Consider the following 23512-nt stretch of genomic DNA (forward strand, 5'->3'; position numbering starts at 1 on the left):
GTAATTTCTAACAGAGCCTTAAAACAGAAACACAATCTTTCCATAACCTATGATTAGCAAGATATTAATCAGCAGTAACAATTGCAACAAAAGCTGGTTACAAACAATCCATGGAAACAGGATGTGAAGCTAGACAACCGGTTAGACCAGAAATTCTCAGAAGGGAGTATGTCTTAACCCTAAAGAGGCCTAGAAGAGCCATGGCAAGATGAGGGCATTTATAGCCCTATCTTATCCATATGGAGAGACACCCCCCCATGCATCCATTTATAGGCTCTCCACAAGGGTTGCATTCCATTCCCAGAGCTATGAACATCTGCTTTTCTGGGATAGGAATCTTGGTGATGTGAAACCTCCCTGACTGCACGTCCATTCATAGGCTCTCTGCAGGGGGAAGCACATCACATGCTATTGGCTCATTCTGGCAGTCCAACTTGGCATTGTCTTTACACAATCCTGCATGCAATTTTGTATTTACAATAATCAGGAGCATTTCATCTTTTATTCTGTAGCCATAGTTTCAGGGGGTCTCCCTACATCTCCCCCTTTTCTCTGATTTAAATGAACCATAGCAGTCATAGCTTGGTGCTGATCACGACTGGATTGAAGAATATTTTTTCCAATTTCACACGTGAACAGTAAACCAATAGCACAAATTATACACAGAACAAAATTAACGATAGTGGATCCTCCCAAAGATTTTAGCCATTGAATGGGGTTGAGATTAGATAATCCCTCAGAGATACCGTCTAAAACAACTCATGGAATGGGAGAAAATATTTGCAAATTGTAACCTCAAAGCATGTAACATATTAATCCCTAATCCCTAGTAAGGGATTAATATCTAGAACGTGTAAAGAATTCCTAATTCAACAACAAGAAAGCAACAACGCAGTACATAAATGGACAAAGGACTTGAGTAATATACAGATGGTCAATAAGCACACACAAAGATGCTCAATGTTATTAGTAATTAGGGAATTGCAAATTAAAACTATAATAAGATACCACTTCACACCCACTAGAATGGTGATAATTTTAAAAAAAGGAAGATAACAAGTGTTGGTGAGGATTTGGAAAAATTGGAACCCTCATACATTGCTGGTAGAAATGTAAAATGGTGCAAGGACTGTGGAAAACACTTTGCCAGTTCCTCAAAAAGTTAAACATAGAATTACTATATGACCCAGCAGTTCCACTTCTAGGTATATACCTAAAAAAATTGAAAACAAAGACTCAAACAGATACTTCACACCAATATTAAAGCAGCAGTAATCACGATAGCCAAAGGGTACAAATAACGCAAGTGTGTACCAACAGATGAATTGATAAACGGTATATGGTATATAAATACAGTGAAATATTGTTCAGCCATAAAACGGAACAAATTTCTGATACATGCTACAACATGGATCAATCTAGAAAACTAAGTTATATTATACTAAGTGAAGTAAGCCAAATATAAAAGAACAAATATTGTGTAATTCTACTTATATATGATATACCTGGAATAGGCAAATGTATAGACACTGAAAATAGAATAGGGGCTATAAGGGATGGGGTGAAGAAGGAATGGGGAATGATTTCCTGATTGTTACAGAGCTTCTGTTTGGGGTGATGAGAGTTTTAGAAACAGTTGTGATGGTTGCACAACGTTGTGAATGTACTTACTGCCACTGAATTGTACATGTAAAATAGGTAGAATGGTAAACCTCATATTATGTATATTTTGCCACAATTTTTTTTTAAGTTAAGTATTAGAGAGTGCAGTGGCAAGCTGTTAAAGTAATAGACCATGAGATCGGGGAAAGTAACCAAAGTTAGGAGTGGTTGGTCAGAAGAAAAGGGAATGTTTGAGGGATTAAAGGTTGCAGTGAGTTGGAAGGCCAGGTATTTAAGGAGTAAGATTGAGAAAACTGAAAACTTTTCTTCCTATGTGCTGACTAATAATGGAGCATTAGATTTTGAGTGGTAGACCATGTAAAGGTGAGGATATGACCATGGGTGTGGAATGCTTAAGTAGAGTAGAGAATGAATCTTAGCAATTGAACATGGTTCAAGTCACACAGGAGGAGGCCTGGAGTTGGGGCAGAAAGCAAGCTTGACTTGGATGTTGATTAGTAGATGCCAGTGGTTGATTTGCAGGAGCCTCAAAGGAAAAAGGATTTTTTTTTTTTTTACTTCTGTATTTCTTAGCTCTGTACTTTTATTGTAGTATTGACCCAAGGTTTGTTGAATTTCTATTTATTGGAGAGATTTTGGTAAGCATGTTAGGTTGCCAATGGCTAAGCCAATCCTAAAGTTAACAGATGTAGAACTAGGCTCAGGCAATATTTCAGCTCTTCTGTAGGTCAGGAGGTTTTTATTGGATTATGTGTATCAGGATAAGTGCAATAAAGGGGAAAAGCATTGGCTTTTAAAAAACCTGCTTTTAAAGTGTATAGAGAAGGTCCTCAAAGGCCTTTTCCTTAGTTAGTTTTGGTTTTGGAAGTACATACATTTCATACTATATGTCACATAATTGTTGTGCAGTGTGTTCAACTTATAAAATCAAGAAATCATTCAAAAAGGCACATCTAACTAAATTATGCTTTGCAGTTACAGTATGGCCTCTAATTTTATTTTCTCTTATGGCACATCTTTAACATAGTCTCTGATTTATGCTGGGTCTCAAAATACTGTTTTATTCTTTCTAGGAAAACAGGAAATCATTTTCACAACTTTATAAGTTGGCAAGACTTAAGAGCTGTTGAACTTGTAAAATCTTGGAATAATTCTCTTCTTATGAAGGTAATCTTTTTCTTGTGTGATTTGGATATTATTGGTTTTTTTTTCCTGTAAATGTCTCTTAATTGTAGACTTAATTGTATTATTTTCTACCTATTTTGTTTTAGGACATTAAGAAGACATATGCACACACTCCCCATTCCAGTGAAGTTTAATAATAGTCAATCAAAGGCATATCTGGTAGACTTCAGTACTTGTTACCTCAGGAAGTTCTAAAGAGATGGTGGACCAGAGTTTCACATATTAGTGAGAATTTGTGTTTCTGTCTTTGAGAAATGGAAAAGATACAGACTAGATGAATGAAATACCCAAATTTCATCTTTTATAAAAGCTCAGGATGGATATTGAGATATTATAGATAACTAGCAGACTGTTACAAGCTCTTATCATTACAGGCGTGATGGCTCGTGCCTGTAATCTCGACACTTTGGAAGGCTGAGGCAGGGGGACTACTTGAGGCCAGAAGTTCAAGACCAGCTTGGGCAACATGGCAAGACCTCATCTCTACAAATAATGCAAAATTAGCGGAACATGGTGGTGTGGACCTGTAGTCCCTGCTACTTGGTAGGCTGAGGTGAGAGGATTGTTTGAGCCCAGGAGTTCGAGGCTGCAGTGATTGCCACTGCACTCCAGGGCACTCTGTCTGGGTGACACAGTGAGATCCTGTCTCAAAGCCAACAATACCAAATTATGCCTGATACATAGTAGGCATCAGTAAATGACAATGATGATGGTGACAGTGACAATAGCAACATCATGAAATCAGCTGTTCTTCTGTTATTTGTCTCAAATTGCCCTCACTCCTGAGTGTGAGATTCCCGAGTCAAAGGGTAAAACAGTTTTCCAGCTCCTCGAGTGGTGTCAGACCTACAGTATTTTATGTCATAATCAATATTCCATATTAATTATTCTATTTTATTTTATTATTTTTTGTTGAGATGGGTCTTGCTCTGTCGCCCAAGCTGGAATGCAGTGGTGCAATCTCAGCTTACTGCGACCTCTGCCTCCTGGGTTCACGTGATTCTCCTGCCTCGCCTCCCAGGTAGCTGGGACTACAAGCATATGCCACCACACCCAGCTAATTTTTTTCTATTTTTTATAGAGACGGGGTTTCACTGTGTTAGTCAGGATGGTCTCGATCTCCTGACCTGATGATCTGCCCGCCTTGGCCTCCCAAAGTGCTGGGATTACAGGCGTGAGTCACCGCGCCTGGCCCATGTTAATTATTTTAATACTTAAAATACCTCACAGTTAAATGCCTTCTCTGCTAGTGTACTGGTATCAGATGGCACCCAGGGGACTGTCTACAGCATCAGTTTTACTTGATAAGTATTTGATGATATTAGTTTAATATGAAAACAAATGTGAATATATTATAGAATATAACAGCAATGCATGAGTGAAACAATTTTGCCATAATCTCACCTGAATTGATTTTCCTTTTTGATAGTTTAATATAGAAAAATGTACCTTGCTGCAATAACTTGTGAGAGGTGCTGTTGACAAGAAGGACACAGTAATTAAGGGAGTAAAAGTGGTTATAAGGAAATGTCATGAACCCTCAATTGTATAATTTTAAATTATGCAATTTATAATCTATAATTTTATACCTTTTTTTTTTTTTTTTTTTTTTTGAGACGGAGTCTCTCTCTGTCGCCCAGGCTGGAGTGCAGTGGCGCAATCTCGGCTCACTGCAAGCTCCGCCTCCTGGGTTCACGCCATTCTCCCGCCTCAGCCTCTCCGAGTAGCTGGGACTACAGGCGCCCGCCACCATGCCCGGCTAATTTTTTGTATTTTTAGTAGAGACGGGGTTTCACCGTGGTCTCGATCTCCTGACCTCGGGATCCGCCCACCTCGGCCTCCCAAAGTGCTGGGATTACAAGCGTGAGCCACCGTGCCCGGCCTCCTAATTTTATACCTTAATATATAGTTTTAGTTTTTAATAGTTAAACATTCTTTAAGTTGGTCATTGAGGTGTTTAACACTTTTATTGCTTTGAAAAAAATTGTGGTTTGAAAAGAAAAATTGTGATTTGAAAACATTTACTTCCGTAATATGTCTCATATTTCAAATCTTTTTTTGTTTGTTTGTTTTGAGATGGACTCTCCCTCTGTTGCAACCTCCACCTCCTGAGTTCAAGCAATTCTCCTTCCTCAGCCTCCTGGGTAGCTGGGATTACAGGCGCATGCCGCCACACCTGGCTAATTTTTGTGTTTTTAGTAGAGACAGGGTTTTATCATGTTGGTCAGGTTAGTCTTGAACTCCTGGCCTCACGTGATCCGCCCACCTCAGCCTCCCAAGATGCTGGTATTACAGATATGAACCACCATGCCTAGCCTCAAATTTCCAATCATAATGCAGAACTGTGACCTCAAGCACAAAATTGAGCATTTAAAGCACTTTTGTCTACTTGATACTGAACATGCGCATGATCAAAGTTTTGCTTCTCTTAGCAAAAAAATTTACACAAACACAGGCTTTCACAGTTTAGCACACATAATTCTAGGGCCTGTCCTGGCAGTGAAGGAGCCCCACTTTGCAGTCATCCCTTTCCAGTTGCTAATGGTTTGATTGTGGCCCTTGGAAATGTTTAGAGTGTTTTTGCCAGAACTGGCACCAGTGTCATTAGTTTGGCCAAGGCTAGTCTGAAGCAAAATGGGGAAGTAATTGAGGTGTGTTTGCAATCTCTTGCCACTGTTGCTTTCCTCCAGTCTCCCCAGATGCCCGGTCTTCCTCTTACTATTGTTCTTATTCTTGCCTAATGATTGCTAAGGCTTTCTTCTCTTTGCTCTTAGCATAAAATCCCAACTCCTTACCAAGGTTTGGCTCTTTCTACACTTCTGACCACCTCCTAGACCTCTTTCTCCCTGAGATTGCTAAAGATTAGCAACTCCATCTTTTTCAGCCTGTTTTTGTTCTTGTAGCACTCAAGCCCTTTCTTACCTTAAGGCCATTGTACATGCACAGGGTCTCTCTGCCATCATGGCTGGATCCTTCTCATCCTTTTTAGGGTCGAGCTCATGTAGCACATCTGGGAGCCCTTCCCTGCCACCCTACTTAAAGGAACCCCCTTGCCCTCAGTCTCTTATGTTGCCCTTTGTTTCCTTCATTGTACTTACTAAATTTCAAAGATTCTTAGATAAACATTTTTTAGACTGAAAATTAAATGGAAATAATTATAGATTCACATGCAGTTGTAAGAAACAGTACAAAGATCCCTTAGACTCTTTGCACTTTCTCCCATTGGTAAAGTTTTGAAAAACTGTAGTATAACATCACAACCAGGACATTGACATTAATACAATTCATAAATTTTATTAGGATTTCCCCAGTTTTACTTTATATTTGTCTGTGTTTGTGTGTGTATGTGTGTGTGTGTGTATGTGTGTGTGTGTATGTGTATATATGTAAGTTCTATACAATTTTTTCCTATCTGTAGGTTTATGTATCCAGGAGCATATGCAAGATACTGAACAGTTGCATCACTGCAAAGATCTCTTGTGTTGTTCTTTTATAACTATATCTACCACTCTCCTATACACCTCCCTACCCTCTCATTCCTAGCTCCTGGCAACCACTAATCTGTCCTCCATTTAAAAAATGTTCTAATTTGAAAAATGTTATATACATAGGATTATACTTTTAAATATATAACCTTTTGGGATTTGCTTTTTTCACTTAGTATAATTCCTTGGAGATTCATTCAAGTTGTTGCCTGTATCAGTAGTTTGTTCCTTTCTATTGCTGAGTTGTATTCAATAGTACAGCTGTATCACAGTTTATTTAACCATTCACTTGTTGAAGGACATCTGTGCTGATTCCAGTTTTTGGCTATTACAAATAAAGCTTTTATGAACGTTCTTTGTATAGAATTTTCTGTGAATGTAATTTTTCATTTCTCTGGGATAAAAACCTCAAGGTCATATGGTAATTGCATGTTTTCTTTTGTAAGAAACTGCCAAACTGTTTTCAAGAGTGACTATACCATTTACTTTCCCATCAGCAATGTATAAGTTATATTTTAACATCTCTGAAATCAGGATGCATTTCTTAGTAGCATGTTAAATAATGATTCATTTTAGAGTCTGTCTTCTTAAATCATCTTATTTATTGACTTGATTGCTTATTTGTCTTCTCACTAAAATGTAAATTTTAAAAAGACAAGGATTCTGCCTATATTGTTCAATTTGTTTTTACAAGGCCTAGCAACAGTCTTTGGTATGCTATAAGTTACTCAGTAAATACTCATTAGATATATGAATGAAGATGCTAATTGTTTATATGTTGTCTAAAAGTGCAGGTATTAGAGCTTGTAATATTTTTGTATGACCTCACCACCCATCCTGAGGTATCTACATTTTAATGGAAGATCTCAGAAGTGTCCTAAATCTAATTTTTTATGAGAATAGTGTAGGATATATAAAGAGGAATTGCCCATTTTAGTTTAAATTATTTCTTATAACAAATCAGAAGAAGGCTTATGGGTGGTCACTTTAAATACTTTTAAAAAGTCTTATGTTCTAATAAATAATGTGAAAAATCTATATGCCATGTAAAATATAAAGAAATGACCGGGTGCGGTGGTTCACGCCTGTAATCCCAGGACTTTGGGAGGCCAAGGTGGGCGGATCACCTGAAGTCAGGAGTTTGAGACCAGCCTGGCCAACATGGTGAAACCCCGTCTCTACTAAAAGTACAAAAATTAGCCAGGCGTGGTGGTCCACGTCTGTAATCCCAGCTACTTGGGAGGCTAAGGGAGGAGAATTGCTTGAACCTCGGAGGCGGAGGTTGCATTGCGCTGAGATTGCGCCATTGCACTCTAGCACTCTAAGCAAAAAAATGTAAGCCTGGGGAACAGAGTGAGACTCTGTCTCAAAAAAACCAAAAACCATATGTATATGTGTGTGTATGTGTTCGTGTGTGTGTGTGTGTGTGTGTGTGTGTATATAGAAATAAAGAAGGTGTGAGCACTGAATAAGATGAGAAGGAAGTTAAAAGGACAAGACTGAAAGAGAGAACTGAGTCTACAAATTTTCTTAATTGATGTGTTATCAATTAAAAATGAAAGAAAAAAAATTTATATTACTATTTTTCACAAATAAACCAACATCTTTAAATTTATTTTAGGGAGTGAGGTAGGATTAACAAAAGTGGGTAAGTTCAACAAGAAGTGGGCAATACTTCATAAGTGTTTTGTAAAACATCAGTTTCACAAGTTGAAGTGTCCATCTACATCCCTGTAGTGTGTGGCAGGATAGGGTTTTTTTTTTTTTCCCAGTATGTCTTAAAGACCTTAAAACTCAAAGCTTGTTTTCTGTATACCTAAGGCTTTTTGTAAATTAAAGATTTTGCTTATGTTTTATCTTCGATCATTAGATAAGTATAGGTAGTATTAAATAAAATCATACAACCAGATTTTAAGTACTTAATGTATAGGGAAATTTCTGTCTGTGTTAGTGCTAACTTAATTTCTAATAGGAAAGAAAAAAAGCTAATAAGAGCTCATCCTTCATTGTCTAGTATTAAGAGTCCTCAGGTCTTTGATTCATAGAGGCAGCTTGAAGCTAAGATGTAAGATTATGATTAATGTGAAAATATTTGGACTATGAGCCTTCAAAATCAAAGATTAGCTGATAACTTTATATAGATGTTATTACTATTGGAATAGCAGTGAATTAATGCTATTCTACTAAATAGTATAGATTTATCTGGGAGGCCTGCAATAAACTTAAAGTGTACATATCCCACTGAAATAAGAATACTACAAATATAGCCTCCTTCTAGATTCTCTCCCTTCACTATCATAGTTAAAAATAGGTAGAGAGGTAAAAATATAGTTGTTTTTTTAAGAAAAGTTTATAATAAGTACCTGAGCATCTGGTATTTGCTAAAATAATTCAAAGTAGATGTGTTGCATTTCATATGTTAGAATACAGACTGCCCATTTAGGATAATATTGCTGTTTTTTATTTTCTTAAGCACAGAAAACACCATTATAAGTAGTTAAATGACTTATTATTGGGTTTGTTTGCATGTATATAGAATTGATGTGGAAATTTTAAACACTATTAAATGCATTTTCCTAAAATATGTTTTTTAAAATATAGATATTTCACAATTCCTGCCGAGTGCTTCACTTTTTCACTAGAAGTAAACGACTTTTTACAGCCAGTTTGTTCACTTTCACAACCCAGCAGACTTCTTTGAGATTGGTCTGGATTTTACAGAACCTGACTGAGGTAAGAAAATACTGTGTGTATGTGGAAACCATATAAAGACTATGAGGAAGAAAGAATTAAAGGAATAAAGATAGTAATTTGATTATTTGAGGGAAAATTAAGTGTCTACCACATATTGGAATGGAAGACAAAGTGGCATCTTGTTTTTTTTGTTTGTTTTGCTTTTCTTTTTGAGACAGAGTTTTGCTCTTGTTGCTCAGGCTGAAGTGCAATGGCGCGATCTTGGCTCACTGCAATCTCCAGCTTCCGGGTTCAAGTGATTCTCCTGCCACAGCCTCCCGAGTAGCTGGGATTACAGGTGCCCACCACCACGCCCGGCTAATTTTTTGTATTTTTAGTAGAGACGAGGTTTCACCATGTTGGCCAGGTTGGTCACAAACTCCTGACCTCAGGTGATCCATCTGCCTCAGCCTCCCAAAGTGCTGGGATTACAGGCGTGAGCCACCATGCCCAGCCAAATCTTTGATTTATGTCAGTGGAATTCTTTTGTGTCAGACTGCTTTTGCTCAACATTATGTTTTTGACATATAGCAATGTTGTGTTTAAATTACTTTGCTTATATATTCATTGCTATTTGCTGTTCGATGTATGATTTTACCATAGTTTATTATCTATTCTATTCATGTACATTTGGGTTATTTCCTGTTTTTAGCTGTTATGAATAATTCATCTCTTGGTGTACATGTAATTGCTATGTCTATACATAGGAATGGAATTTTTAGGGCATGAATATGTATATATATCTTCACCTTTTTTTAATTTTATTATTATTATACTCTAAGTTTTAGGGTACATGTGCCCAATGTGCAGGTTTGTTACATATGTATACATGTGCCATGTTGGTGTGCTGCACCCATTAACTCGTCATTTAGCATTAGGTATATTTCCTAATGCTATCCCTCCCCCCTCCCCCCACCCCACAACAGTCCCCGGAGTGTGATGTTCCCCTTCCTGTGTCCATGTGTTCTCATTGTTCAATTCCCACCTATGAGTGAGAACATGCGGTGTTTGGTTTTTTGTCTTTGCGATAGTTTTTTTTTTTTTTTTTCGAGACAGAGTCTCACTCTGTCACCCAGGCTGTAGTGCAATGTGCGATCTCGGCTAACTGTAACCTCTGCCTCCCAGGTTCAAGCGATTCTCCTGCCTCAACCTCCTGAATAGCTGGGATTACAAGCACACGCCACCATGCCCAGCTAGTTTTTTAGTAGAGATGGGGTTTCACCATGTTGTCCAGGCTGGTCTTGAACTCCTGACCTCGTGATCTGCCTGCCTCAACCTCCCAAAGTGCTGGGATTACAAGCATGAACCACCATGCCCAGCCATATATCTTTATCTTTAATGGATAATGTCAAAACACTTTTGCAAAGTGATAATAACAATGTACACACTTTCTATCAGTATGTGATCAGAGGACTTTTTATTTCATTTACTATCATAATTGACATTATTAGTCTTTTATATTTTAGCCATCCTAGTTGGTAAGTAATAATATCTGAGTGTGATTTTAGACTGGATAAAAAAAACCAGATCTAACTCTATGTTGTCTATAAGGGACACACTTAAGATTTAAAAAATATAAAGAGGTTAAAAGTAAGTGAGTGGAAAAGATATATCATGTAAACAGTCACTGTTAGAAGCTGGAGTGGTTATATTAACATCAGACAGTATAGACTTTAAAACAAAAACATGTTACTAGAGATAAAAAGGGAATTTTATAATGATAAGATGGTCAATTCATCATAAATATATAACAGTTATAAACACCTATTAACAGAGGTCTACAATACATGAAGCAAAAATGGACAGAATTGAAGGGAAAAATAGAAAGTCGAGCAGTGATAGTTGGAGATTTCAGTACCCCACTTTCTTTTTTTTTTTTCTCTTTTTTTTGAGACAGAGTCTTGCTCTGTCGCCCAGATTGGAGTGCAGTGGTGTGATCTCAGCTCACTGGGAGCTCCACCTCCCAGGTTCACATCATTCTCCTGCCTCAGCCTCCTGAGTAGCTGGGACTGCAGGCACCCGCCACTGCGCCTGGCTAATTTTTTGTATGTTTAGTAGAGACGGGGTTTCACTGTATTGGCCAGGATGGTCTTGATCTCCTGACCTCATGATCTACCTGCCTCAGCCTCCCAAAGTGCTAGGATTACAGGCGAGAGCCACCACGCTTGGCCCTCACTTTCAATAATGGATAGAATAACTAGACAGAAGATTAACAAGGAAGTAGAAAATTTGATTAACAGTAACAACTAACTAGACCTAACAGACATTTATAGAAAACTCTACCCAAGAACAGAATATACATTCTCCTGAAGTGTACATGGAATTTTCTCCAGGATAGATCATAGGCTAGGCCATACTACAAGCCTCAATAAATTTAAAGGGATTGAAATCATACAAAGTATGTTGTCTGACCATAAAGGCTTCAAATTAAAAGTAACAGAAAAAACTTGGGAAGTTCAAAAATATATGAAGATTAAACAACACACTTAAAAATAACCAGTGGGTCCAAGAAGAAATCATAAGAGAAATTAAGAAATACTTTGAGATGAATGAAAATAAGATACAACATACCAAAACTTGTTAGATGCAGATAAAGTACTTAGAAGGAAATTTATAGCAAGACTGTATTACATGTAGAAGAGTATATTTAAAAAGAAGCAAAATATCAACTCAATAATCTACCATTCTACCTTACGACATGGAAAAAGATGAGCAAACTAAATCCAAAACAAGCAGAAGGAAAGAAATAATGGAATTAGAACAAAATTAATACAATAGAGAATAGAAAAACCATGAAGAAAATCAATGAAACTGAAAGTTGCTTCTTTGAAAAGATTAGCTAAACTGACAAAGACGAGAGAAAACCCAAATAACTAAAATTATGAATTATTATGAAATTACGGATATTAATACTGACCTCACAGAAATAAAAAGGATTAATAGGCAATACCATGAACAAGTGCATGCCAACAAATTAGATAACCAAGATAAAATGAAAAATTTCCTAGAAATACACAAACTACTGGAAATAACTTAAGGAGAAATAAATAATCTGAATAAATCTATAACAAGTAAAGAGATTGAAGTAATAAATAATAAATTCTCACCTAGAAAAGCCCAGAGCCAGATGGCTTTACTAGTGAATTCTACCAAAAGTTTAAAGAAGAATTAACACAATCCTTTCACAAATTCTTCCAAAAAATAGAAGGGGAAAATAGACAATTGAATAGAAATAGTTGGAGACTTTAATACCCCACTATCAATAGTGGATTATACTTCCATTACTGGAGTGAGAGATACTTCCCAGCTCTTTCTTTTAGGCCAGTATTCCCTCATAACCAGATCAAAGACATCAAGAGAAAAGAAACTGATAGACCAATATTCCTTATGAATACAAATGCAAAAATCCTCAACAAGGCTGGGTGTGGTGGCTCATGCCTGTAATCCCAGCACTTTGGGAGTCTAAGGCAAGAGGATTGCTTGAGCCCAGGAGTTCAAGACCAGCCTGGGCAATATAGCAAGACACCATCTCTCCAAAAAAATTAAAAATTGAAAAATTAGCTGGGTATAGTAGTACACACCTGTAGTCCCAGCTACTTGGGAGACTGGGTGGGAGGATTGCTTGAGCCCAGGAGTTTGAGACAGCAATGATCTAGGATCACACCACCACTGCACTCCAGCCTGGATGACAGAGTAAGACCCTATCTCTGGAAAGAAACCACATACACACATAAAACTTCAACAAAATATTAGCAAGTCAAATCCAGCAACATATAAAAAGGATTATATATCATTACTAGTGGGATTTATCCCAAGAATACAGGATTGGTTTAGCGTTCAAAATTCAAGTAATATGGATCTTTTATAAAAAACTGGTAAATGTAAAAAAATAGAAAATTAATATACACCATATTAATAGAATAAAGGACAAAAAAACACATGATCATGTCAGTAGATATAGAAAAAAGCATTTCACAATATCTAGCCCCACTTCATGATAAAATGCTCAACGTGCTAGGAATAGAAGGAAACTCCTTCAACCTGATCTTTGAAAAACCCACAGCCGACACCATACTTAATAGTTGAAGACTGAATGTTTTTCTCCTAAGTTCGGGAACAAGACAAAGATGTCCACTCTCACCACTTCTAATTAACATTGTATGAGAGGTTCTAAGCCAGGGCAGTTGAGCATGACAATGTAATAAAAGGCAACTAGATTGGAAAGGAAGAAGTAAAACTATCTCTATGATGCAGATGACATGATCTTGTATATTGAAAATCCTAAGAAATTTCCTAAAAAAATTAGCACTAATATTATAAATGAGTTTAGTAAGGTCGGAGGGTATAAGATCAATATACAAAAAAAAAAAAAAATTTCTTTTTTGAGACAGAGTCTGTCACCCAGGCTTGAGTACAGTGGCACGATCACAGCTCACTGTAGTCTCAACCTCCAGGCTCAAGAGATCCTCTTACTTCAGCCTCCAGAGTAGCTGGGACTACAGGCGCACACCACCATGCCCAGTTAATTTTTTTTTTTTTTTGAGATGGAGTCTTACTCTGTCATCCAGTCGGGAGTGCGGTGGCATGATATTGGCTTACTGCAACCTCTTCCTCCCAGGCTCAAGCGATTCTCCTGCCTCAGCCTCCCAAGTAGCTGGGACTACAGGCATGCGCCACAACACCCAGCTAACTTTTGTATTTTTAGTAGAGATGGGATTTCGTCATGTTGGCCATGCTGGTCTCAAACTCCTGACGTTAAGTGATCTGCCCACCTCGACCTCCCAAAGTGCTGGGATTACAGGTGTGAGTCACCATGCCTGGCCCCCATTAATTTTTAAATTTTTTGTAGAAACAAGGTCTCACTATTTTGTCCTAGCTGCTCTTGAACTCCTGAGCTCAAGTAATCTTCCCACCCCAGCCTTCCAAAGTGCTGGGATTACAGGTATGACCCGCTGCACATCTAAAAATTAATCCTGTTTCTATATACTAGCAATGAACAACTAGAAAATGAAATTACGAAAACAATTTCGGCTGGACGCAGTGGCTCATGCCTGTAATCCCAGCACTTTGGGAGGCTGAGGTGGGTGGATCACCTGAGATCAGGATTTCGAGACCAGCCTGGCCAACATGGTGAAACCCCCTCTCTACTAAAAATAAAAAATTAGCCAGGCATGGTGGTGGACTCCTGTAATCCCAGCTACGTGGGAGGCTGAGGCAGGAGCATCACTTGAACTGGGGAGGCAGAGGTTGCAGTGAGCTGAGATCACACCATTGCACTCCAGCCTGGGCAACAGAGCGAGATGCTGTCTCCCCCCACAAAAAAAGAAAGAAAGAACACAATTTCATTTACAAAAACATCAAATGGAAAGACATCTTATGTACATGGATTGGAATATTTAATACTATTAAGATTATAGTATTCTTCAAATTTATCTACAGGTACAACACAATTTCTACCAAAATTCGTGCTTTTTTTTTTTTTTTTTGTAGCAGACAAGCTGATCCTAAAATTCACATAGAAATTTGAGGAACCCAGATTAGCAAAAGAATCTTGAAAAAGGAACAGTATGGGAAAACTCACACTTCTCAATTTCGTTGTGGCTTTAATTTGCATTACTCTATTTCCTAACAAAGTTGATATCTTTTCACATACTTACCATTTGTATATCCTTTTGTGAAGTACCTCAGTCCTTTGTTTTCTAAAAAATTAATACACTTTAATTTTAGAGTAGTTTTAGGTTTTACAGAAACATTCAGCAGTAAATATAGTTTCCATATGCCCTTACTCCCCAACAGTTTCTGCTGTTATTAGCATCTTGTATTACAGTGGTACATCTGTTACAATTAATGAACCAATATGGAAACATTATTATTAATGTAATGTATCTACCATTGCAGTACTGTTATACACCATAGTTTCACTGTCCTGAAAAATCCCCTATCCTTCACCTACTCACATCTCTTTCTGAACCCTGGGTAACACTGATATTTTTATTGTCTCTATAGCTTTGTATTTTCCAGAATATCATATAGTTGGAATCATATGGTATATAGACTTTACAGACTGGCTTCTTTCACTTAGCAATATGCATTTAAGGTTTCTCCATGTATTTTTGTGCCTTGATAGCTCATTTCTTTTTATCACCTAATAATATTCCATTGTCTGAATGTGGCACAGTTTATCCAATCACCTTTTTTTTTTTCTGAGACGGAGTCTCACTCTGTCGCCCAGGCTGGAGTGCAGTGGCATGATCTCAGCTCACTGCAACCTCCACCTCCCAGGTTCAAGTGATTCTTCTGCTTCAGCCTCCCAAGTAGCTGAGATTACAGGTGCCTGCCACCATGCCCAGTTAATTTTTGTATTTTTAGTAGAGACGGGGTTTCAGCATGTTGGCCAGGCTGCTCTCAACCTCCCAACCTTAAGTGATCCACCTGCCTTGGCCTCCCAAACTGCTGGAATTACAAGCATGAGCCACCGTGCCCGGCCTATCCAGTTACCTATTAAAAACATCTTGGTTGCTTCCAGTTTTTGGCAATTATGAATAAAACTGCTATACACTTTTGTGTGCAGGTTTTTGTTTGGACATATATCTTCAACTCATTTGAGTAAATAGCTGTATGATTGTTGGATCATATGGTAAGACTGCATTTAGTTTTGTAAGAAACTATCAAGCTATCCTCCAAAGTAGCTGTGTCATTTTGCATTCCCACCAACAGTTGGAGAGTTCCTCTTGCTCCATATCCTCGCCAACGTTTGATGTTGTCAGTGCTTTGGATTTTAGCTATTTTAATAGGTGTGTAGTAGTATCTTATTGTTTCAATAGGTGTGTAGTAATATTCATTGTTTACAGTTCCCTAATGACTTGTGATACAGAGCATATTTTCATGTGCTTATTTACCATTGGTATATCTTGGGTGAGGTGTCTGTTCGGATCTTTTGCCATTAAAAAAATTTTTGTTTGTTTGTTTTGAGACAGATTCTTGCTCTGTCACCCAGGCTGGGGTGCAGTGGCATGATCGTGGCTCATTATAGCCTCAAAACTCATGGACTCAAGTGAGCTTCCTGCCCCAGCCTCCTGAGTAACTGGGACTACAGGTGTGTGCCACCATGCCCGGCTAATGTTTTCGCTATTTATTTATTTATTTAGAGACAGAGTCTCACTCTGTCACCCAGGCTGAGTGCATTGGCATCATCTTGGCTCACTGCAACCTCTACTTCCTGGGTTCAAGTGATTCCCCAGCCTCAGCCTTCCAAGTAGCTGGGATTATGGGAGGCTAATTTTTGTATTTTTAGTAGAGATGGGGTTTCACCATATTGGCCAGACTGGTCTTGAACTTCTGACTTCAAGTGATCTACCTGCCTTGGCCTCCCAAAGTACTGGGATTACAGGCATGAGACACAACGCCCAGCCAAATTTTTTCACTTTTAATAGAGATAGAGTGTCGCTATGTTTCCCAGGCTGGCCTCAAACTCTTGAGCTCAAGTAATCCTGCCACCTTGGCCTCTCAAAGTGCTGGGCTATAGGTGTGAGCTATCGCACCTAGCCCCACTTAAAGTTTTTTAAAATGTGTAGGCTTATTGTTAGGCAATTGATATCTTTTGTAGCTATTTTAACTAGTCCTTTAAATTATTATACTTCTTGTTGGGCGCAGTGGCTCATGCCTGTAATCCCAGCACTTTGGGAGGCTGAGGTGGGCGGAACACGAGGTCAGGAGTTCAAGACCAGTCTGGCCAATATGGTGAAACCCTGTCTCTACTAAAAATACAAAAATTAGCCGAGTGCGGTGGCGCGCACCTGTAGTCCCAGCTACTCGGGAGGCTGAGGCAGAAGAATCGTTTGAACCCGGGAGGTGGAGGTTGCAGTGAGCTGAGACTGCGCCACAGCACTCCAGCCTGGGTGACATGGCCAGACTCTATCTCAAAAAAAAAAAAATTATTTATACTTCTTTTTGGCTGGTCTTTAGAAATATACTTTTTATGAATTGACCTTTAATCCAGTAATGTTGCTGAATTCACTTATTCTAGTAACTTATCTAATAGCTTTTTTTTGCAAGGGATGTTTCTGTGTATACAGTTATGTCTTTTGCAAATGACTAGATTTTTTTCCTGCTGGTTTAACACTTTTTTCTTTTTCATTGGCAAAGACCTCCAGGATATGTTGATTAGAAGGAGTGATCATTAGTTCTTTTTCTTGTTTCTGATCTTGGACCAAAGGCTTTTAACATTTCTTTACTTAGTATGAATTTGGTTTTAGGGTGCTATCCTTTGTACTTTATCAAATTAAGGGAGTTCCCTTTCTTTCCTAAGTTTGCTGGCACTTTTTATTATGAATGGGTATTGAATTTATCAAACATATTTTCTGTGCTTATTATCTAGGTTTAGTGTGTTTTATGCAAGCTACTTGGGGTTTGTAGGGCATTTTGAATTTGTTGCTTGAGGTCTTTGTTGATTTTGAAAAATTCTTAGGTGTTATCTCTTCAAATGTAATTTCTGCTCCATTCTCCTTATCTTCTTTTTTTCTCAAAGCCCAAATATGGGCCATTGCCCTATGACCTCAATTCTCTATGGATCTAAGGAAAGTTGTTGATATTCAGTTTGCTCAACTTTTTTTTTTTGAGGATGTCAGTAAGGACTTCCAAGCTCTTTACCTATCAGATGGGAAATTGGAGTCCCCTCTTGTACATTTTTAAGTTTAGACCTTCTCACTAAATCCCCTGTGTATCTAACCCTATCTTACAGATTTTCCATCCTTTTGTCTCTCTGTGCTTCATTCTACCCAGTCTATTCCAACCTGTCTTCCAGTCTGTTATCCACTCTTCAATTGTTTCTAATGTGCTATTAAAACCCATCAAGTTCTTAATTTTTTAGTTCTATAGTTTTTATTTTTTCCCATATAATTAGCATGTTTATTTTAAAGTCCACAACTATGAATTCCATCATCTGTAGCTCCCATGGACTGTCTTTTTTTCCTGTTTTTGTTTTTCTTCCATGTTATTGTTTCTTCATATGCCTGGTTACTTATTTGTATATATATATGTGTATCTATGTGACCTTGACATTATATTTGTAAAATTGTGTGTAGAATTTGAGAGCCTTAACATAATGCTGTCTTGCTCTCAATATGATTTATGTTTGTTTCTTTCATTCTTCCAGTTAACAGGATTATGTCAATCCAACTTAATAATTGAGATTATTCAAATCTGACTTGTAGTTCCTATGAGAGCCTGTCCTTCTAGTTTACTCCTACTCTTAGGGTAGAGCCATTTGCAGTCCTTAGCCAATGTGAGGGGGGTTGACCTAGGTCCTCCTACCTTAGGAGCCCTGATGTCTACTCTGTGTCACCCTAGCCTCCTCCTAAGGGCCTAGCACCTATCAGAGGCCCTGACTCATAAATAGTTTTTAATAGATGGATGAATTTACCACCTGTCAGGCATTGTGCTACTCACTGAAATACAGGTTAACTTTTGGCTATTAAAAAAAGTTGTATCTGGAACAAATTTTAGAATAAAAATTTCTAAATTTAACAAGAGTTTGAAATATAATAATACTTTAAAGCACTCCATATTTAAGTGGCATAACTCTTGAATGGAATCTTAAAGTACTTGTATTATAAATAACCTACAAATGACCTCATTTTGGGAACTCATGTCATTTGTTTTCATTTTACTGATCGTTTCTACTATTAAAGTATAATTTATCTTTAAATGTTTCCATTTGCTTTTCTTTTTCAGTTATTTACTTACTTAAGTATTTTTTGGAACATCTGCTATTTGCTGGGAACCCTCCTAGGTGTTTGGGATATGAATATAAATGCAATCTTGTCCCTGCCCTTAAAGAGCTAAGGGTCTAGTAGAGAGGCAGTAATGGTGTGAGAAAATGGCTAAATGGAAGCTATCCATAGAATGCTACAGACTGAGTTAGAAGGAGTGTGGGAGTGGGGCAGGCTTGGGCAAAGCCAGGAAATGCTGGTCTTGAAGGACAAATAAGAGTTATAGAGGTGATAAACTTTGTTTCAAGAAATTGTTTTTCAGTATGTTAATAACACCCTAACAGGCATTTCAGTTTCTCTACTAGCTATTATAGTTTAAAGAGGTGTTGACACTTCTGTTTCCCTTGGCATGCTTTATGCCAAGAATTGGCCTGTTAATAATATTTTAGGCTTTGAGGGGCATAAGGTTTTTGTCACAACCACTCTTCCGTGAAAGCAGCTGTAGGCAACAAATGAGCATAACTGTGTTCCAATAAGACTTTACTTATGGACACTGAAATTTGAGTTTCATATAATTTTCATGTGTCACAAAATATTCTCCTTTTGTCTTTTTAACCATTAAAAATTATGACAACCATTTTTAATTTGCTGTACAAAAACAGAGAGTAGGCTGGATTTGGCCTGTGGGCCATAGTATGCCGTCCCAGCTTTGGGCTTTTTTTCTTTGAGACAGAGTCTCGCTCTGCCGCCCAGGCTGGAGTGCAGTCGTGTGATCTTGGCTCACTGCAAGCTCCAACTCCCAAGTGCACGCCATTCTCCTGCCTCAGCCTCCCAAGTAGCGGGACTACAGGTGCCTGCCATCATGCCCAGCTAATTTTTTTTTGGATTTTTTAGTAGAGACTGGGTTTCACCGTGTTAGCCAGAATGGTCTCAATCTCCTGACCTCGTGATTCGCCTGCCTCGGCCTCCCAAAGTGCTGGGATTACAGGTGTGAGCCACCGCGCCTGGCCAGTTTTTGCATTTTTAGTAGAGATGGGGTTTCACCATGTTGGCTAGGCTGGTCTTGAACTCCTGACCTTAGGTGATCCACCTGCCTTGGCCTCCCAAAGTACTGGGATTACAGGCGTGAGCCAACGCACCCAGCTGACTAGTGGATGTTTAAACTAAAAATGTATATACTTAAAAAAAAAAATAAAAAAACACAAACGTAACTAATGCATGCTTGGTATAAAACTAAAACCTTTCAGAAATATTATATAGAAAACGAAAATCTTCCCTCCCTCCCCTGGCTAGATCTCATGCCCTATGTAATAATCACTCAGAACTATTTGGAATATATTCTAGAAATTTTTTTGTGTACATATTAATTTTTATAAAAATGGGTTTATATTGTATCACTGATCTGCATTTAATCATGCACTTAGTAATTTAGCCTTTTTGAATCGATTTTGTGCTGTTGTGTTTTCAAGGTGCAAAAGGCAGTTGAAGAAGAAAATTGCTGCTTTGGGACTATTGATACCTGGTTGTTATATAAGCTCACAAAAGGTAAAGATGACCTGGAAGATCTATTTTAAATAACCGAAATTTGATCAAGAGAAATGATTTGCCTAAAAAAAGTAGAAGTTACTTTTTTTTTTTTTTTTTTGAGCTAGGATCTCGCTCTGTCAACCAGGCTGGAGTGCAATGGTGTAATCATGGCTCACTGCAGCCTCAGCTTCCTGGGCTCAAGCGATCCTCCTGCTTCAGCCCCCTGAGTGGCTGGGACTATTGGTATGTGCCACCATGTCTGGCTAATTTTTTGTATTTTTAGTAGAGACAGGGTTTTGCCATGTTGCCCAGGCTGGTCTTGAACTCTTGGACTCAAGCAATCCGTCTGCCTCAACCTCCCAAAGTGCTGGGATTACAGGCGTAAGCCACCGCACCTGGCCGGAAGTTTTTTTTTTTTTCCCCCCTTCCTATACTCCAGACGTACTGCTCTTTGGTACCCTAATGACAACATGTTCTAGTAAAGCTAGACTTATTCTAGATTTATTATAAGAGGAGGACAATTTTTAAATAAATTGTGATAAAAATTCAATATAAGACTGGGGAACAGTCTTAATTTCAAGAATGATAAGACAAGTTCAGTAACAAATCTGCCATTTTGCTAGTGGGTATGACTATGGGTGACATTAACATCTTTGAGCCTCTTTGTCATCTTTAAACTGGGGGATCATAAAGTGACAACATGTATGTAAGTACTTTTGCACAACTATAAAAGTTCATAAATATTAAGTGGGAAATTGCTTTTGGAGTCACATTGAAAATACACGTTTTGGGCCAGGTGCGGTGGCTCACATCTGTAATCCTAGTACTTTGGGAGGCTGAGGTGGGTAGATCACTTGAGATTGGGAGTTTGAGACCAGCCTGACCAACATGGAGAAACCCCATCTCTACTAAAAAATATAAAATTAGCCAGGCGTGGTGGCACATGCCTCTAATCCCAGCTACTCGGGAAGCTGAGGCAGGAGAATGACTTGAACCCGGGAGGCGGAGGTTGCGGTGAGCCAAGATCGTGCCATTGCACTCCAGCCTGGGCAATGAGTAAAACTCCGTCTCAAAAGAAAAAAAAAGAAAAAAAAAGAAAATACACATTTTGGAATGAATTTGAGGGTATACAAAGGTCTATATTATATACTATGGGTAGGTGTTGATTTATACTATCTGATAATAAATGTATTATTTCCTATTTAAATTTAGGTTCTGTATATGCCACAGATTTTTCAAATGCTAGTACAACTGGACTTTTTGACCCATATAAGGTAAAAAAATTTTTTTTCTTCTTTTTGAATCACACATTTTTGTGTAATATAGATAGATTTAAATTTTTTAAATTAGTTTATTTTTAATTGACAAATATATCATGTACAACATGATGTGTTGATATATGTTTAGAGGTTTGATATATGTAAATATGTATATTCTGATGATATGTTTTTATTCTCAGATGTGTTGGAGTGGGGTGATTACCTCTCTAATTTCGATACCACTTTCTCTCCTACCTCCCGTAAGGGACACAAGGTAATAATAAACATCAGACATAGTAACCAGCACAATGGTTCTTGAATTCATTTTGTTTTGTGGGGAAAAGCATTTTATTACATGTTTGAAGGACTTGTGTGTTCATTATGTAACTTTTTGGCTTATGCAAAAAAACAATTTGCTGAGTTTTAAAACTAATATTTCTAGAGCTGTAACTAACTTTTTAATGAATTTTATTCGAAGCCACAATTTTGGATCAGTGGATGAAGAGATATTTGGTGTGCCTATACCAATAGTTGCCTTGGTAAGTAGGAAACTTGAGGGATTCCCTTTATATAGTATAAACTAAAGTAATACGTATTAATAATTGGGACTAGCTTTAAGAGAAACAGAAGGTCTTTGGCAGAGTAAGATTAAAGTATTTTTTTTCTTTTTAAGTTAAAGTTCCCTGGATATGACAAATAGTATCTGCTATATTTTTGGGAAGGGGACCATTGAGCCAGTATTCTATCATGGAAGTACTTTATAACCTTTTCTGACTTGCCTGTATATTGTTTATCAGAAAACTTAAATTAAAAAAATTTTTTTTAATTCTGAGTAGCATTTAGTTTACATTTGGTACTCTGAGACAAAACACAGTGATGGGGCAAATATTTATGTTCTGTTTGATAAAGTGTAACCACAAACAGTGTTAGGGCAACTTAAACTAGCAGAGAAAGTTGTATGTACATTTAATAAAGTCCTTAGCCAGCATCTACCAGTAAATAAGTTTGTAGAATAATGAAATATTTGCCATTTTTGATTTTTTTTTTTTTTTTTTTTTTGAGACAGGGTCTCACTCTGTCACTCAGGCTGGAGTGCGGTGGTATAATCACGGCTCACTGCAGACTCAGCTTCCTGGGCTCAGGTGATTCTTCCACCCCAGCCTCCCAAGTAGCCGGGACCACAGGTGTGTGCCACGACACCTGGCTAAGTTTTTGTATTTTTGGTAGACATAGGATTTTGCTGTGTTCCCCCGGCTGGTCTCGAACTCCTAGACTGGGGCCTTCTGCCGCCTTTGCCTCCCAAAGTGCTGGGACTACAGGCATGAGCCACTGTGCCAAGCCTGTTTTTGATTTTTAAGAGTCCTTTCACATTGCCTTTGATTTCCTGCGGCAGCTTAAGCAGGAAGTATAGACTACCTGTTGCAAGATGTGCAGTCTCCACAGTAGCTGGGGGAGCAGCTGAGGGAAAGGGAATTTAATTTCCAAGTTACAAATTCATTATCATTTAGAGAGGATCGGTCTTATTCAGTCTAGGCATAGGTGCAGGGTTAGATTAAGGTATGGCTGGAAGGGTTACCAATTAGTGACAGAGGGTTCTTTAAATGAGTTGTTGTTGTTGTTTTTGAGATGGAGTTTCACTCTTGTCTCCCAGACTGGAGTGCAATGGCATGATCTCACTGATGGCTCACTGTGACCTCCGCCTCTCGGGTTCAAGTGACTCTTCTGCCTCAGTCTCCTGAGTAGCTAGGACTATAGGTGTGCACCACCATGCTCGGCTAATTTTTGTATTTTTCCTAGAGGTGGGGTTTCACCATGTTGGCCAGGCTGGTCTCGAACTTCTGACCTCAGGTCTCCCAAAGTGCTGGAATTATAGGCATGAGCCACCAGGCCCAGCCTTTAAATGAGTTTTGATCCTTAAAATGTTGCTGTTTGTATATCTACATTTGACTATATTAACAAAATGTTATAATTTTTATTTTAACAAAAATGT

The 23512-nt window shown here is 38.1% G+C and overlaps 1 protein-coding gene across 6 annotated transcripts in view; it reads left to right on the forward strand.

Annotated features, from left to right (window-relative positions):
- Positions 1-23512, forward strand: part of GK5 (glycerol kinase 5) — a 78748-nt gene that overhangs the window by 17856 nt on the left and 37380 nt on the right. For 5 of the 6 annotated variants that reach the window (XM_055295181.2, XM_063610676.1, XM_063610678.1 and 2 more), the window contains exons 4-9: positions 2697-2790; positions 8895-9026; positions 20206-20281; positions 21476-21537; positions 21723-21796; positions 22001-22061. In XM_055295181.2, the coding sequence (XP_055151156.2) occupies positions 2697-2790; positions 8895-9026; positions 20206-20281; positions 21476-21537; positions 21723-21796; positions 22001-22061 (499 nt within the window). The remainder of the gene's footprint in view (positions 1-2696; positions 2791-8894; positions 9027-20205; positions 20282-21475; positions 21538-21722; positions 21797-22000; positions 22062-23512) is intronic. The other variant, XM_055295183.2, reaches the window with a different exon arrangement.

This window comes from Symphalangus syndactylus, chromosome 10 (assembly GCF_028878055.3).
Source record: "Symphalangus syndactylus isolate Jambi chromosome 10, NHGRI_mSymSyn1-v2.1_pri, whole genome shotgun sequence".
Taxonomy (NCBI): domain Eukaryota; kingdom Metazoa; phylum Chordata; class Mammalia; order Primates; family Hylobatidae; genus Symphalangus; species Symphalangus syndactylus.